The 14329-nt window shown below is 58.0% G+C and overlaps 1 protein-coding gene across 28 annotated transcripts in view; it reads right to left on the bottom strand.

Moving 5' to 3' along the window:
* Positions 1 to 14329, bottom strand: part of ABLIM2 (actin binding LIM protein family member 2) — a 96626-nt gene that overhangs the window by 68241 nt on the left and 14056 nt on the right. For 19 of the 28 annotated variants that reach the window (XM_081130939.1, XM_081130937.1, XM_081130946.1 and 16 more), the window contains exon 2: positions 598 to 741. In XM_081130939.1, the coding sequence (XP_080987065.1) occupies positions 598 to 741 (144 nt within the window). Of the gene's footprint in view, positions 1 to 597; positions 742 to 8983; positions 9141 to 14329 lie in introns of those variants that run through there. The other 9 variants (XM_081130931.1, XM_081130954.1, XM_081130942.1 and 6 more) reach the window with 3 other exon arrangements.

The raw sequence follows: 14329 nt of genomic DNA, 5'->3' as shown, positions 1-14329 counted from the left end.
TTGGAGTTGTTTTAATTTCATTTCATCTCTTTGGTATTGCTTGAATTTAGTATATGATTCCCGTTATTTTTTACAATTAGAGAAAATGAAGGCCATTTTCACTTGGAATGAATGGTAATGTTCTCATTCCACTCCAGGTGGGGGGCCAAGGGAGGCCCGGCATGGGCCCTGTGCACCCACACTGTGACGTCGGGACACCAACACTGACCATGTGCCCTGGCCCCGGGCCCCCGTGGCCACTCTGCTCTGGCCCCTGGATCTGAGTCCTCGGACAGGGGTGCAGCTGTGTGAGGACACCCCTTGGGACCTGGACCCTGCCCTCTGACCCTCCCAACTCAAGCGGATCTCTCCACACAGGCATGTTATGCGGGCCACACTGAAAACATTACACTATGTGAAAATTCTGGACTCAGGATTCTCCAGGCTCCCAGATCGGACCAGCTGCCCGGAGACACTCTGGAGCCCCAATGGCAGCGGGAGGCCTGGCTCAGGGGCTGCAGCCCCGATGGCTGCTGGAGGCCTGGCTCAGAATCTGAGGCCTGATGGCAGCTGGAGGCCTGGCTCAGGGGCGACCCGGGCCCAGAGCCAGATGCTCACCTTTGCAGACGAAGCACTTGAGGTGGAAGTACTTGCTCTGCACCCGCAGCACCTCCCCCTTGCACACATTCCCACAGGTGGTGCACAGGATGGCGGAGCTGGGTGGCTTCTCCAGGGTGCTGTGAGCAGCTGGGGGCTCCGACACTGTGGGGGAAAAGGAGCCGTGTTAATTTGGGGCAGAGGGACAGACACAGGGTGAGCAGATCAGCCATAGTGCGAGGACTCGGGCCCCACACCCACCAGCACAGTCCCGGGGATGGGGCGGGGGGGGGGGGGCACAGTGCACAGACGTGTCCTCTTCTTGATGGGGACCGCTGGGAATCAGATACTGTGGTCAACCCCCAACGAGGGGCTCCTGTCCCCTCCCTGTGTGCACACCTGCAGGGATGGGGAGATCGCTGCCTCCCCTGAAGATGGCCCTTCCCCTGAGCCTTGACCTGACATGACCCGGCCTTCCTGGACCTCAGAACCCCCACCCCAGTGAGCTGGGTGGGCTCTGCAGCCAGGGACCCAGCGTCCTTTCCAGTGCAGGTGCTCTAAGCACGGTCCTCCCGTGAGTTTCCTTCATTCCCTCTGTGTCTGGGGATGTGGACCTGAATGCAGTTGCTGAGCCCCAGCCACAGCCTAGGACACACACAGAGGCCCTGGAAACCCACGTAGGGACAGGTCAGGGTGACTGGTTAGGGGCCCAACTGTGGGGCTCCTGGGGTCTGGGTGGGGCCGTGCGCTCCTCACCCACACCCTCCAAAAGCAAATCCGGGGGCCAGCATAAGGGATGCAGGGCCCAGGGCCCGCCCCTCAGGAGCCCCAGCGGGTGGAGCAGGCAGCAGAGCCAGGGCCAGGGGAGCCCAGGGGCTGGGGGCCAGCTGTCTCCCAGTGGAGGCCCCTGCAGCAGGAGGAGCTGGTCAGGCAGCCGAGCTGCAGGCGGTACAGAGGGGCCGGGCATGCAGGGGACAGCAGGCCTCCCGAAGAGGAGGGCCCTGCATACCCCGCTGGTAGGGGGTGCCAGCTGTCTGGGGACGAGACGCCACACTGCCTGGGGAAGCAGGTGCAGGAGGGGGGACAAGTGGCACCCGGCCGGGTGTCAATGCCTGCCTCACGTTTCCAGAGGAGCTGGGAAACCCAACGGCAGCCTGGCTGGTGCAGAGCCAGAGAGCTCGGCCTGTGGTCCCGGAGCCACAGCGGCATTTCCAGCTCTGGGTTAAATGTCAACAGCACTAAATGCCCCGCCCTCCTTTTTCCTGTAGAATAACTGCAGAAACCGCCTCATCGATTATTTAACAAAACTGACGGGAGGAGGCAGAAAGTGGGGATTTCCTGGGCCTGCGTCTAAGACTCCCTGTGCGGAACAAGCCATTGCCGTCGAGGTTTGAAACCTCAGACAGCGAGTGCCAGCTCACACCCTGCCCAGCCCGGGCTGCCCAGGGCTCACACGGGGCTCATGGGCCACCAAATCCCCATCCAAGGTCAAATAAAGATTGAGGGGGCCGGGGGATGGGGCATAGATCATCCTCACAGTTATCTTCTCGCCTGTCAGGCACACAAATCCATCATCTCTCTACGGGAGAACAAGGCACGTTTTTATCCTGGAAACTGGCCCAAATGCAGCAGGAGGGAAACGTCAATCCCCTCCACGCCCCCCGCCCCCACCCCGGGGTTAGTGTCAGAGCCCCAGGGCCACTGCAGGCCGCGGGTCAGACCCTGGAGCTGCAGCCCTAGCCTCACCTCCCACATGCTGGGACCCAAGAACTCCTGGACTTCCATCTGTCCATCCATCCGCCCGCCGCCCACATCCCCGGTCTAGGAGACACTAGGACCATGGGCAAACAGGTGCCAGCCCAGGGTCCAGCAAACCCTCAGCGCTCAGTACAACAGCCATTGTCATTTCCAAGCCCTCGCGGCCTGAGCCACCAGTTCCCCGGTTCCTGGAGCTACACTGGGTTTGCAGGGGAGCTGCTTTAAGACGGTTTCGTGGGAGCACCGGGGGCCTCTGCGCAGGTGAGCGCAGGCGTGCTGCCCTCTGGTGGCGGGAAGGGGACACTGCACCGTGACAAGCACCTGTCTCCAGGCAGGTACCACAGGCACAGGCAGGTGAGCCCGCCAGCCTGCATCTGCCCCTCTGCCCGCGTGGCCCTGGCATCACCTTTGTGGATTTGCGGCAGGGGCCTTCCACGCCCGAGACGGACTCACTCCTCCCGCAGCTGCCCGGCCGAGCAGAGGTCAGCGCGCACACGGCGCTTTGCAAAGGGCACCGCGCCCCCCGGCAGCCAGCAAGGTCTGTCGCTGCTGCTACTGCTTCCGAGCGAACCAAGGCCACAGGGCGGCCCCGCTGGTACACGGTCGTGGCGAGGACGATCAGGACCCGCGCGTGGCAACGCCCGGGGTTCTCTCCAAGCGGCTCCGAGACAGGGATGGGTGGTTCTGGCCACGATTCACGTCCCGGGGTGTGAAAGTTACAGAAAGACATGAACTACGAAGAGACGGGCGGTCAAACCAGGAGGAGACGGGGAGGCACCGTAAACGCATGTTGCTAAGTGACGGAGCGGATCTGAGCAGGCTGCACACTGTGTGAGCCCAACCACATGACGTAACAGAGACGGCAGGACCGCGGGGACGGCGGCGAGGGCAGTGGCTGTCGGGCTGGGGAGAGGGGTGAGCGGGGGGCGCAGGGGACTTCAGGGCAGGGAAACTAGCCTGCGTGATGCTATAACGGCGGGCACGTGTCACACGCACTTGTCCAAACCCACTGAATGACCGGCACCCAGAGTGAGCCTCGTTAAACTTCAGTTAATAATGCACCAGAATGGGTCAGCCACTGTGAGTGAAGCGCCACCCCAACGGGGGATGGCAACAGTGGGAAACTGGGGCTTGGGTGGGGCATGTACGGGAACTCTCTTTCTGTTCAACTTTTCTATAACCTAAAAACTGCTCTAAGAAATAAAGTCTGGCCCGGCCGGGCGTGGCTCAGCGGTTGAGCGTCGACCTAGGATCCAGGCGATCAGGGTTCGGTTCCCGGTCAGGGCACAGGCCCGGGTTGCGGGCTCGATCAATGACTCTCTCATCATTGATGTTTCTATTTCTCTCTCTCCCTCTCCTTTCCTCTCTCTCTGAAATCAATAAAGATATATTTAAAAGAAAGAAAGAAAGAAAGAAAGAAAGAAAGAAAGAAAGAAAGAAAGAAAGAAAGAAAGAAAGAAAGAAAGAGAGAGAGAGAGAGAGAGAGAGTCTGGAAAATTTTTGAGAGAGAGAGAAACTACCACATTCCCAGACCTATGCACCAGTGCGGCAGGCTCGTTTCACTGTAATTTCAAGATTGGCTCCAACATCTGGTTTGCCGAGTCCCTAACTGTGATAATAACATAAAACATAAACTCGGGTGGTAAGGATCAGCCCCACGGGGCTGTGACTACTTAATCCTTGAGATAATGAAACCGCAGCCCTGGGAGCCCTGCTGGAAACCGAGAGAATGATTACCGGGAACGTCAGCACGTAAGGGTCACGCTCCCGATGGAGGGAGGGACACAGCGTGCTTGGTGGCTGAGGGCCAGCCGACTGGGCCATCGCTGTGGTCCATCCCCTGTGACCCACCACCAGGAATGGGGCCTGGAGGAGCCGCCTGCTGTGTGTCCTGCATTCCTTCTGCAAGTCTGTCTCCCCACCTGCCCCTCTGTTTCGAGGGTGGTGACAGGGCTGGCACATGGCGGGGGCTCAGCAGGGGTGTGTGTTTGAGGGGGGGCCTCCTTCCAGAGGCTGACACTGGGAGAAATGTGGCCATGAGCAGCCCCCGGAAGCGCAGGCTGGCCAGGGGGCTCCCTGCCGACTTCTGCTCAGGCCACTGGCAATTCCTGCGACAACTCAAGCTTCAAGCAGCTGGTCCAGGCGCCCACACCCCGAAGTGTGTTATTTCATCCCAGGAAGAGCAGCTCTTCCTGACCGGAGAGGCATCTGCGGATCTCAGGGGTGGCATTCCGGAAGGTCAGGGCTTAGCGGGCATCTGGGCCCATAGCCCCCCCGACACACAGGGGAATCTACCAGTGCCCTGCAAGTCTGGGCCAGGCAGGACCAGGACTTGGGTTTCTGGGCTCCTAGGCCCAGGCTTGTTCCCTGTGTCACACTGCCACTGGTCAGGGCAGCCACCACTGGATCAACAAGTGACCTGGTCGGCACACAGCAGATGCCCAGTAAATGTTCCTTAAATCTAATGGGAAACAGGAAACGCATTTAGTGACTCAAACGCCATGCAGTGTGCGTGCAGGGGGATAATTAACAATCTCTGTGACATCATCATATTTCAGGTCCTGTGCCCAGGCCGTGCCAGGCACTGACTGCCCTGGGCAACCTCCATCCATAGCCCAGGTCACAGAGTTGAAAATGGACAAAGAGCACAGTCAGGATTCGAACACAGGCTGCAGGATCCCAAACCCACTGCCAACTCCCATCGAGAGGGCCTGTGAGGCGGAGCTAACCCATCCAGGGCCCCTTCCAGGCCATCTGCCACAGGATACCCCCGGTGTGGGAGCTCCACGTGTGCACTGGCCAGCTCAGAGTCACCAGCTGCCCCTTCCTGCCCAGGCCTTTGAAGATGGAGCTGAAGCCTTGACCTCCAGATGACACCATTGTAATTAGCTAATTATTAATAATAGGAAAGGAGCAAAGGGGAGGCCAAACATTATGGGTATGTCATTTGGGCAGCTTCACCAGGAAGCTGCAATTTCACACTCCCCCGGGAACCACTGGCTCATTCCCTGCAGGTCACTGGGGGAAGGGGTCCAACAAAGGGGTGATAGATGCATGCACAGTGAAGTTGGGGTGACTAGGGAATGTGACTGTCAGTCACACCTGGGAATAGAGATCATTGGCCAGAATGGGTGGCCCCTGCAAGCCTGTGAACATTTAGGAATACATAATCCCCTAAACAAAGGTGCTCACTCTCTTGGCTCTTGGCCTGTGGCTCACTCTTGCCCTCTGGCTCCTTTGGCTTTGCACCCACCCGTGTTCCCTCCACAGCCACATGGCCCATGGGCCCCACATGCAATGGACTGATGGACCACAGCAGGGAACACAAACTAAGCTAGTCTGATGCTGACTGGACTGTGCCTTAACATGGAACAAACACTCTGGACACTGGCTCTGATTCTAGCTCTGTTGAAGCCACAGCCACGCTTCTCCCTTGGTGGAAAAGAGGGAAATGGGACCTTGGAAACTCAGGGGTGTAATTCGACAGAAATAAAGCTTTCTACTATATCACATCCTCCCGTGCGAGTCTCAGAAAATTCTTTTTCTCAGGATTTCGCAAGAATTCCACTCCCACGAGCAACAGGTGGGGATGAGGGCCTCTCCCCACCCATAACACAGACACCACCTGCCTGGTTGTGGGGCCTCCGTGCCCCATTGGGGAACATCAACAAGTCCAAACAACCCAGAAAAGTCCTTGGCTTTGAATCCAGCCAGGATGGCCTCAGAGGGCCCAAGAGATCCCAGCTCTCCCCAGCGACCTCTTGTCCCATCCTATGTCCTGGGAGGATACCGGTCACTGTCCAGGTCCTGCCATGTGCCTGTCACTTCTAGTCCAATTATCCTGTTTGTCCCACTCAACTGGGAACCATCCTCTCTTGACTATTTCCCAGCTCTGCAGAGGTGCCTGGTGCCCGCTTTTAAAATATAACAGCTTTGTCGAGATCTATTTCACATGCCGTACAATTCACTACTTACGATGTACAATTCAGTGGTCTTTAGTGTATTCAGAAAGTTGTATGCTGAATACAACTTCAATTTTAGAACATTTCCATCACCCCCAAAAGAAACCCCGTGCCCGTTACCATCACTCCCCATTCGCCTCCTCCAGCCTGGCAGCGATGATCCACCTCCCGTCTCTGTGGACTTGCCTGTTCTGGGCATTTCGCATAAACGGGTCACACAGCACGGGGCCCTTGTATCTGGCTTCCTTCGCCGAGCATAACGCTCTCGAGGCCCACGCCCGTCGCGGTGTGTGCGGCACTTCCCTCCTTCGTCGGGCTGGGTACCATTCCACTGTGAACGTGCCCACGCACCCACTCACAGCTGAGGGGCTTGGGGCTGGTTCCACTTTGGGGCTATTATGAAGCAACCGCTCATGCTGGGACGCGTTCCCATTTGTCCTGAGTGCACAGCTGGGCATGAGCCGCTCGGACGGACGGTAACTGTGTCTAACCACCGACCTCTTTCCACAGTGGTGGCGCCACGTGACATTCCCACGAGCAGCCACGGAGGAGGGTCCGAGTCGACATTGGTTACCGTCTGTCCTTTTTACTACAGCCATCCTGGTGGGTGGGAAGGGGTGTCCCAGGTGGTACTGACTTGCATTTATGTCCCTGGTGGCCGATGCTAAGAGCCTTTCGTGCGCCGGTTGGCCTGCTGTGTGCCTTCTCTGGAGAAACGACTCTTCAGGTCCTTTGTCCACTTAATTCGGATGTCTTTTTACTATTGGTTTTTAAGTTGTTTAAATATTCCCAAAACAAGTTCCCTTATCAAATACGTGATTGGCAAATACTATCTCCCGGTCTGCGAGTTGTGTTTTCATTTCCTTCATAACGTTCTTCGCAGCATAAAAGGGTTGAATTCTGATGAAATCCAACTTCGGTGTGTTTTCCGTGTCACTTGGGTCCTTGGTGTCACGTTTAAAAAACTGCTGCCACCTGGCCAGTGTGGCTCAGTGGTTGAGCATCCACCCATGAACCAAGAGGTCGCCGGTTCGATTCCCGGTCAGGGCACATGCTGGGGTTTCAGGCTCGATCCCCAGCAGGGGGCGTGCGGGAGGCAGCCGATCGATGCTGATGTTTCTCTCTCATCCATGTCTCTATCTCTCTCCCCCCTCCCTTCCTTTCTCTGAAAGCAATAAAAACATATATTTTTTTAAAAAGACGCCATTGCTTAATCCCAGGTCACAAAGATTTATCCCTGTTTTCTTCTAAGATCTCGTTTTTTCGTTTCCCTCTTACTGTGACCTTAGGCGAATAGAATCCCACTTCCTTCACTGCCATTTTTATCACAAGATTCCACGCCTCTGTGTGAACTGGGGACGGGAGTGCTTGTTGCACCGGGTTCGGGCTATTTTCCACTTTACTATCATCTGCTTTTCGCCACGGTTACTGGCCGTCCTGTGGGGAAGCACAACAGGGTGTGGAGGACATGGTGTCCCCAGCTGAGCAGGACCCGCCCACCCTCCGGGTGGAAATGCCATTTGAGAAATGGACCTGGTCACGTGTCCCAGCTCTTGGAATCCACGGGTATTTTCAGAACGATCCAGTCCACCGGCCAGGCCAGGAGATGCCACCTGAGCCCCAGCCAACGGGAGCTCGGGGGCCAGGAGTGAGACGTCACCCAGGGCGAGTCAGGCCTGCTGGCAGGCGCCCCAGCCACTGGCTCCGGGGAGCAAATCCGAGGGTGTGCTGTGCTCGCTCCCAACACCCTGGGCGGGGGCAACCGGGTCAGCCCCACTTACAGATGCCCTGGGAGGTGAAGAGCCCGACTCAGACAGGCCAGTGAGCCAGGACAAGTGGAATAGGGAAACTGAGGCAGAGAGAGAAACGACCAAGCAGTTTGCAGCCATCCAGTAAGTCGCAGAATCCCACCTTCCCTAGCCAAGGACATTTGAGAGTAAATGGTTTACCCTTCTCTCCACCCAGAGGGTAAATAGCTTAAAGCACCCCACTCAGGCGGACAGACAGCAGAGATCCAATTAGTGCCATTTGCCAACCACACCCGGGAGAGCTGAGGTTTTCATGATATTCCTTAAAGCAGGCCTCTCAGCCTCAGCTCAACTGGCATTTTGGGCCGGGCCACTCTTTACTGGGGGCCGCCCAGTGCACCTCAGGGTACTGAGCAGCATCCCTGGCCTCTGCCCCCGGGTGCTTGGAGCACCCTTCTCCAAGCCGTGACAACCAAAAATGCCTCCAGACATTGCCAAATGGTCCCTGGGGAGCAAACTGGGCCCCAACCGACAGCCACCGCCTTCAAAGACAAGAAAGAGGGAAGGAAGAGGGAGGAGCTGGTGCAGAGGCTGTGGACCGGTGACTCTGCCCGGTGGGGGTCCGAGGGCGCTGGAGCCAGTCTGGCTCCGATGCCCCCGCCTCACTTTCCCCGAGTCTCAGCTTACTCATCTGTAAAATGGGCCCACTCCACAGGGCTGTCATCAGAGTCCATAAGAGAAAGTCCCAAAGCCCGCATACGGTTGGTGCTCATAGGTGCCAGCCCCACCACCTTCATAAAACAGCAGAGCTCGGCGAGACGGCCTCCCCGCCTGTCAGGCTCCCAATGCTTATTCCTGCGCTCAAGACGTCTAGTTACCAAAATGTGCCTTCCTCCCCGGCCGGATGGTCTCAGCAAAAAGGACGGTCTGGGGCCTCACCTGTCTCTCCTCCGGGCATCCCCATGGAGGCGGCCTCCTCGGAAAAGCTGGTGCTCTGGGGGCTGCGGGCAGCAGCTGGGCTGGTGCAGGAGCCTTTGTGGCCAGCACAGCTCTGAGGGGACATGCCAGTGGGTCATGTGGCAGCCACCACCCTTGTGCCCTAGAAGGGGCAGGGCCACGGCCTTCCTGGCAACTGAAATAGACTCTCTCTCGCCAGGCTCCAGAGGTGCACCTGTCTCCCAGGCGTCCGGGAAAGGGACTTTGAAGAGACACACGGGCCTGGGGGAGGGGGCCAGGAACATTTACAGCCCGAGGTGCCAGGCACAGCAAGAGGGTGCTCACTCCCCCTCCCAATGACTGGGTAGGAGCAGGTACCACCCTGCCAGTGACCTGGGGCTGCCCAACACCCCCCGCCCCCCACGGGGGCTTCAACAATGAGCACCTCTGTGCCCAGGTCCTGGAGGCCAGAAGGCTGACGTCAGGGTGAGGGCAGGGCCTCCAGGGGAGGGGCCTTCCTGCCTGCTTCCAGCTCCTGGTGGCTCCAGCCATCCTGGCCTTGTGGCCACATCCCTCCCGTCTCCCCATAGCCTCTCCCTGAGGCCTATGTGCCTTTTTTTAAAATATATCTTTATTGATTTCAGAGAGAGGAAAGGAGAGGGAGAGAGAGAGAGAAACATCAATGATGAGAGAGTCATTGATCAAGCCCGCAACTGGGCATGTGCCCTGACCAGCAATCGAACCCTGATCCCCTGGATCCCAGGTCAACGCTCAATGGCTGAGCCACGGCCGGCCGGGCCCTATGTGCCTTTTCTGTCTCTTGTAAGGATACCCTAGTATCCATCTTTATCTTTTTGTTGAATGTGTTTTTATTGATTTCAGAGAGAGAGGGAGGAACATTGCTCAGCTGCCTCCGGCATGCATCCTGACCGGGGACCGAACCCGAAGCCTGGGTATGTGTCCCGACTGGGAATCGAACCAGCGACATGGGCCACACTGGCCAGGGCCACCCTTACCTTCATTACATCTGCAAAGACCCTTATTCCAAATAAGGTCCCACAGCAAGGTTCCAGGTAGACGTACATTTGGGGGGACCTACTTCCCATTCATTTATTCTACACAACCCCAATGCACCAGAGGGGAAACTGAGGCCCAGGAAGCTCAGGTGACTCACAGGAGACCCCTGGGCATAAGAGACAGTGCTGGGTCCCTGAGGTGTCCCCTGTTTTCTGTGGGGCTCCTCTGCTAGTTCCGGCTTTTAGGTCTCCGGAGGGGGAAACATTTCTCTGAGCAGCCCGCAGGGTAAGTGGCCACCGCCCTGGAGCCAGCGTGTGGCTGCAGAGAGCCCGGGACAGCACCCTGGTTGGTGGTGCCCGCGACGTGTGCAAACCCGGCCATCAGCTAACCGGGCCGGGGTCCCACAGGGAAGAGGCTTCGGGGAGCCATGGTTAAGCACAAGCCACACTCACGCCAGGCGGGCGGGAGCAGCTGGGCGGGGCGGGCAGCCGGTCCCCAACCTGCCAGTCCTGAGCCACGCCCAGTGACCGGGAGGGTGACCACACATCCCTGCGGGAAAGGCCCCTGGAGCATCACTACCCAGCCCAGGGGACCCATAAAGGGGCACAAATTATGCAGCCAAGGCAGAGACTTCTATGCTCTGTTGCTTAAAAATGAGAAGAGTTTCTCCCCTATTTGTTCTGCTCTCTACAGCCCTGTGCCCACCTCAGGGCAGAAACAATGCCGGTGACAATGACAAGAGTCCCTGCTGAGCACTCAGCTAGTCCCACATGCTGCCTGCGGGTCCCAGGAGGGGCAGAGCCACCCACCCAGGCCACCTGAGCCCGGCGAGCTGCAGGTCCCGAGCGAGGATGGTGGACTGTGGGTCCCCCGTGGACCAGATTCCTGGGGCCATGCTGACAAAGCACCACAAACAGGGGACCTCAAAACAACGGATTTATTCTCTCCCACTTCCGGAGGCCAGGCATCCAAAAGGGTCTGACCAGGGTGAAACCCAGGTGTCGGGGAGGCTGCCTCCCTCCCGGGGCTTGGGGAGGGCCTGCTCTTTGTCAGCTTCAGGGGGCCGCCGGCATCCTGACCGTGGGTGCCCCCGGACACATCCCCCTGCTCTGCCTCGTGGCCACATCACCTAGATGTGTGTAACCTCCCTCGGCCTCTCTCCTAAGGACAACTGTGACTGCATTTGGGGCTCTTCCAGATAACCCAGGGTCATCCCCATCTCAGCATCCTTAACTCAACCCATCGGCAAAGACTCTTCTTTCCAAATGAGGCACCACTCGCCGGCCAGAGTGAGGGTCAGACGCGTTTCAAGAGGGTCGTTTCTCAACACTAGTGTATCCGATACGCAAATATATATCAACACCCTTGATCCTGGCGCTGTGCTCGGCTGTTTCTCTATTCAACTCAACTTACATAACAGATGTGACCCACTAATCTGATTTTGTGCCCATAAGTGGGCCGCCACCTGCAGCATAGAAAGTTCTATCCTAGCCCTACACCCGAATGAAAACCGTGATGATTTAATATAAAAAAGACAGAAACGCGCTCTTTCTGCACAACCAGGGGGGCAGACTGACAGGGGCCCGGAAGGATGCTCCCAACTCGAGGAGGGTGTCCCAGCTGCCGGGCCTCAGAGACAGTCCTCCCCCTGTGGCCCCCACATGCCACCAGCAGTCTGGCTCACCAGGGGGCTGGGGAAGGGGCTCTAACCAGAAGGGAGAGGGAGTGGGGAACCTGGGGTGGCCTCAGTGGCTCCAGTGCTTCCCCGACCTCCACTGGCTCAGAGCCCTCCTGCCTCACCCTCCTCCTGGCACAGCCTCCTCCTGGCAGAGCCCCCGCTCCACATTCTAACTCTACCTTCGCTCCCTGACAGCCCCACGCTGCCCACCAATCACTGGACTACCGATCGTGACGTGACGCTCACTCAGTGCATTGACCAAAGCTGCTCAGAAGATGAGAAACACACGAGAGCGAGGGCTTGGAGACGTGACGACAGCCGGAGAGATTGTCAAGGTGACTTTAAGGGAAGGAAGACAACCCTCCTTCAGGGACATAGAAGATTCGGTCTGGAGGGACCCGAGACATCCAGTCCCTAGGCAAGGATTCCTGAGGCCCAGCCCTGGCCTCTCCTGAGCACTCAACCCCCAGTGCCCGCTTTACACTGGACGCCTCCACCTGAAAGTCCTCCAGGCACCTCACAGTTGGAAAGAGAACGCCTCGCTCACTGCGTCCGCTCCCCCACCACTCCTCACCCCCGACAGGGCCACACATCACACACCTGTACCCTTGCCCGCGGGCTCCCATTCTGCAACGCGGGCAGACACGTGTGCCACCGGCGCCCTCGCTCAGCAGTGTGGCCTTGGCCCAGAGGCTTCACCTCTCTGGGCCTCCGTCTCCTTGTCTGTAGAATGGGAATGCCTACCTACTGGGTTGCAGAGAGGCTAAATGAGATGGTCCTGGTGACAGTACCTCGCCTGGTACCTGGTGGGCACTTGGCAATGGGCATCTTTCCCTCCCAGTTCCTGTTAGTTTCCGTGGCTGCCATGACAACGGGCCACACGCTGGGCGGCTTAAGCAAGAGAAAACTCTTTCCATCATTGTCCTGCCTGACAAAACGCGGCCCCACGCCCATCCCGCCTGAGTCAATACAGACAGCTAAGCACCCCCGGGGGAAACCGAGCAGAGCAGGGCTCGGGAAACAGAAACTCCGGCGGCCCAGAGGCCCCTGGCACCTGGCAGGCTAAAGCCGGGAGGTGCCCTTCCCATCAGTTTAGAAAATACCCACACTGTCCTGGGTGGGGCTAGGAGGGGACAGGATGCACCCCCCGCAAAGGCATAAACTGGGATGGCCACGGGGGAGAGGGTTCGGCAGGCGGCGGTCCTTTGACCACTTGTACCCCAAGGAGCGGCCTCACACGCAGACCTGCGCCCAGGCGCAAACACAAACGTGCAAGAATCCTCATCTCTGCTCTGAAAGCACAGGGACCCTGTCACACGGACACAGTCACCAAGGCAGCCTCCTGCCAACAATGCTCAGCCCGAGTCCCGTCACCGAGAAACAGACCAATCCAGACCAGGGGACGACCCACAGCACAGCAGGCCTGGACTCTCCTCCCGTGGCAGCGGCAAGAAGGAAGAAGATTCTAGAATGAAGGAGGCTAAGGGCACAGAGGTAATAACTGGTTGCAGTGCGTGATCCTGGACGGGCTCCAGGAGGAGACAGACACACACCTGTGAAGAACACCTGGGTGGGATGAAACGCAGGCTCGCTGTAGGTGGCCCGCGGGCACCCACGCGCACTAGCCGTGGGGGTGAAGTGTCAGGATGCGGCTAACTTTCAGATGGCTCAGAAAAGAGAGGTGGGCCCAGGTGAAAGTACTATAGGGTGTTCACTGCACTGCTCTTTTTTTCAACTTTTCTATGTGCTTAAAAGTTTTCAAAATAAAAAGTTGGGGGGAAAGTTGATGAAGACAACAATGCCACTGGAAACAGGACAGAGCAGGACCTGCTACTTTACCATCAAAGATCCTGGGAGATAAACTGCCTGACAGAAACACACCTGGGCTCAGAACACCTGGGCTCAGAACACCTGGGCTCGGAACACCTGGGCTCAGAACACCTGGGCTCAGAACACCTGGGCTCGGAACACCTGGGCTCGGAACATCTGAGATCGGAACACCTGGGCTCGGAACATCTGAGATCGGAACACCTGGGCTCGGAACACCTGGGCTCGGAACATCTGAGATCAGAACACCTGGGCTCGGAACACCTGGGCTTGGAACACATGGGCTCAGAACACCTGAGATCAGAACACCTGGGCTCAGAACATCTGAGATCAGAACACCTGGGCTCGGAACACCTGGGCTCGGAACACCTGGGCTCAGAAAACCTGGGCTTGGAACACCTGGGCTTGGAACACCTGGGCTCAGAACACCTGGTTTTGCCATTGAGGAAACCCCTCTTCTCCTGGATCTGCTTCCCCACCTGTAGCCAGAGCTGGCAGACACACGCACATGCACACATGCATACACACACATGCATACACGCACATGCACACACACAACCCTTTGGCACCTGTGGCAGACCTGGACAGTCGATCACCTATTCTTTGCCTCTGTGTGAGCCCATCCCCCATCCTGCCAGCCCCTGGAGGTGGCACCCGGCCCGATGTGTCTCATTGAGCCCAGGGCAGGGTGCAGAGTGGACCCCGCTCACTTGGTGTTTGATGAATGAAAGCGTGACTGAGGACAGGCAAACGCACACAGGGAGCAGAACGCTCTGCGAGAAGTGACGACGTGGGTTCCACCCAGCGCCCAGCACCCAGCCCAGAGG

This window comes from Miniopterus schreibersii, assembly GCF_964146895.1.
Source record: "Miniopterus schreibersii genome assembly, chromosome: 1".
NCBI lineage: Eukaryota > Metazoa > Chordata > Mammalia > Chiroptera > Miniopteridae > Miniopterus > Miniopterus schreibersii.
This window is presented reverse-complemented; position numbering and strand designations above follow the sequence as displayed.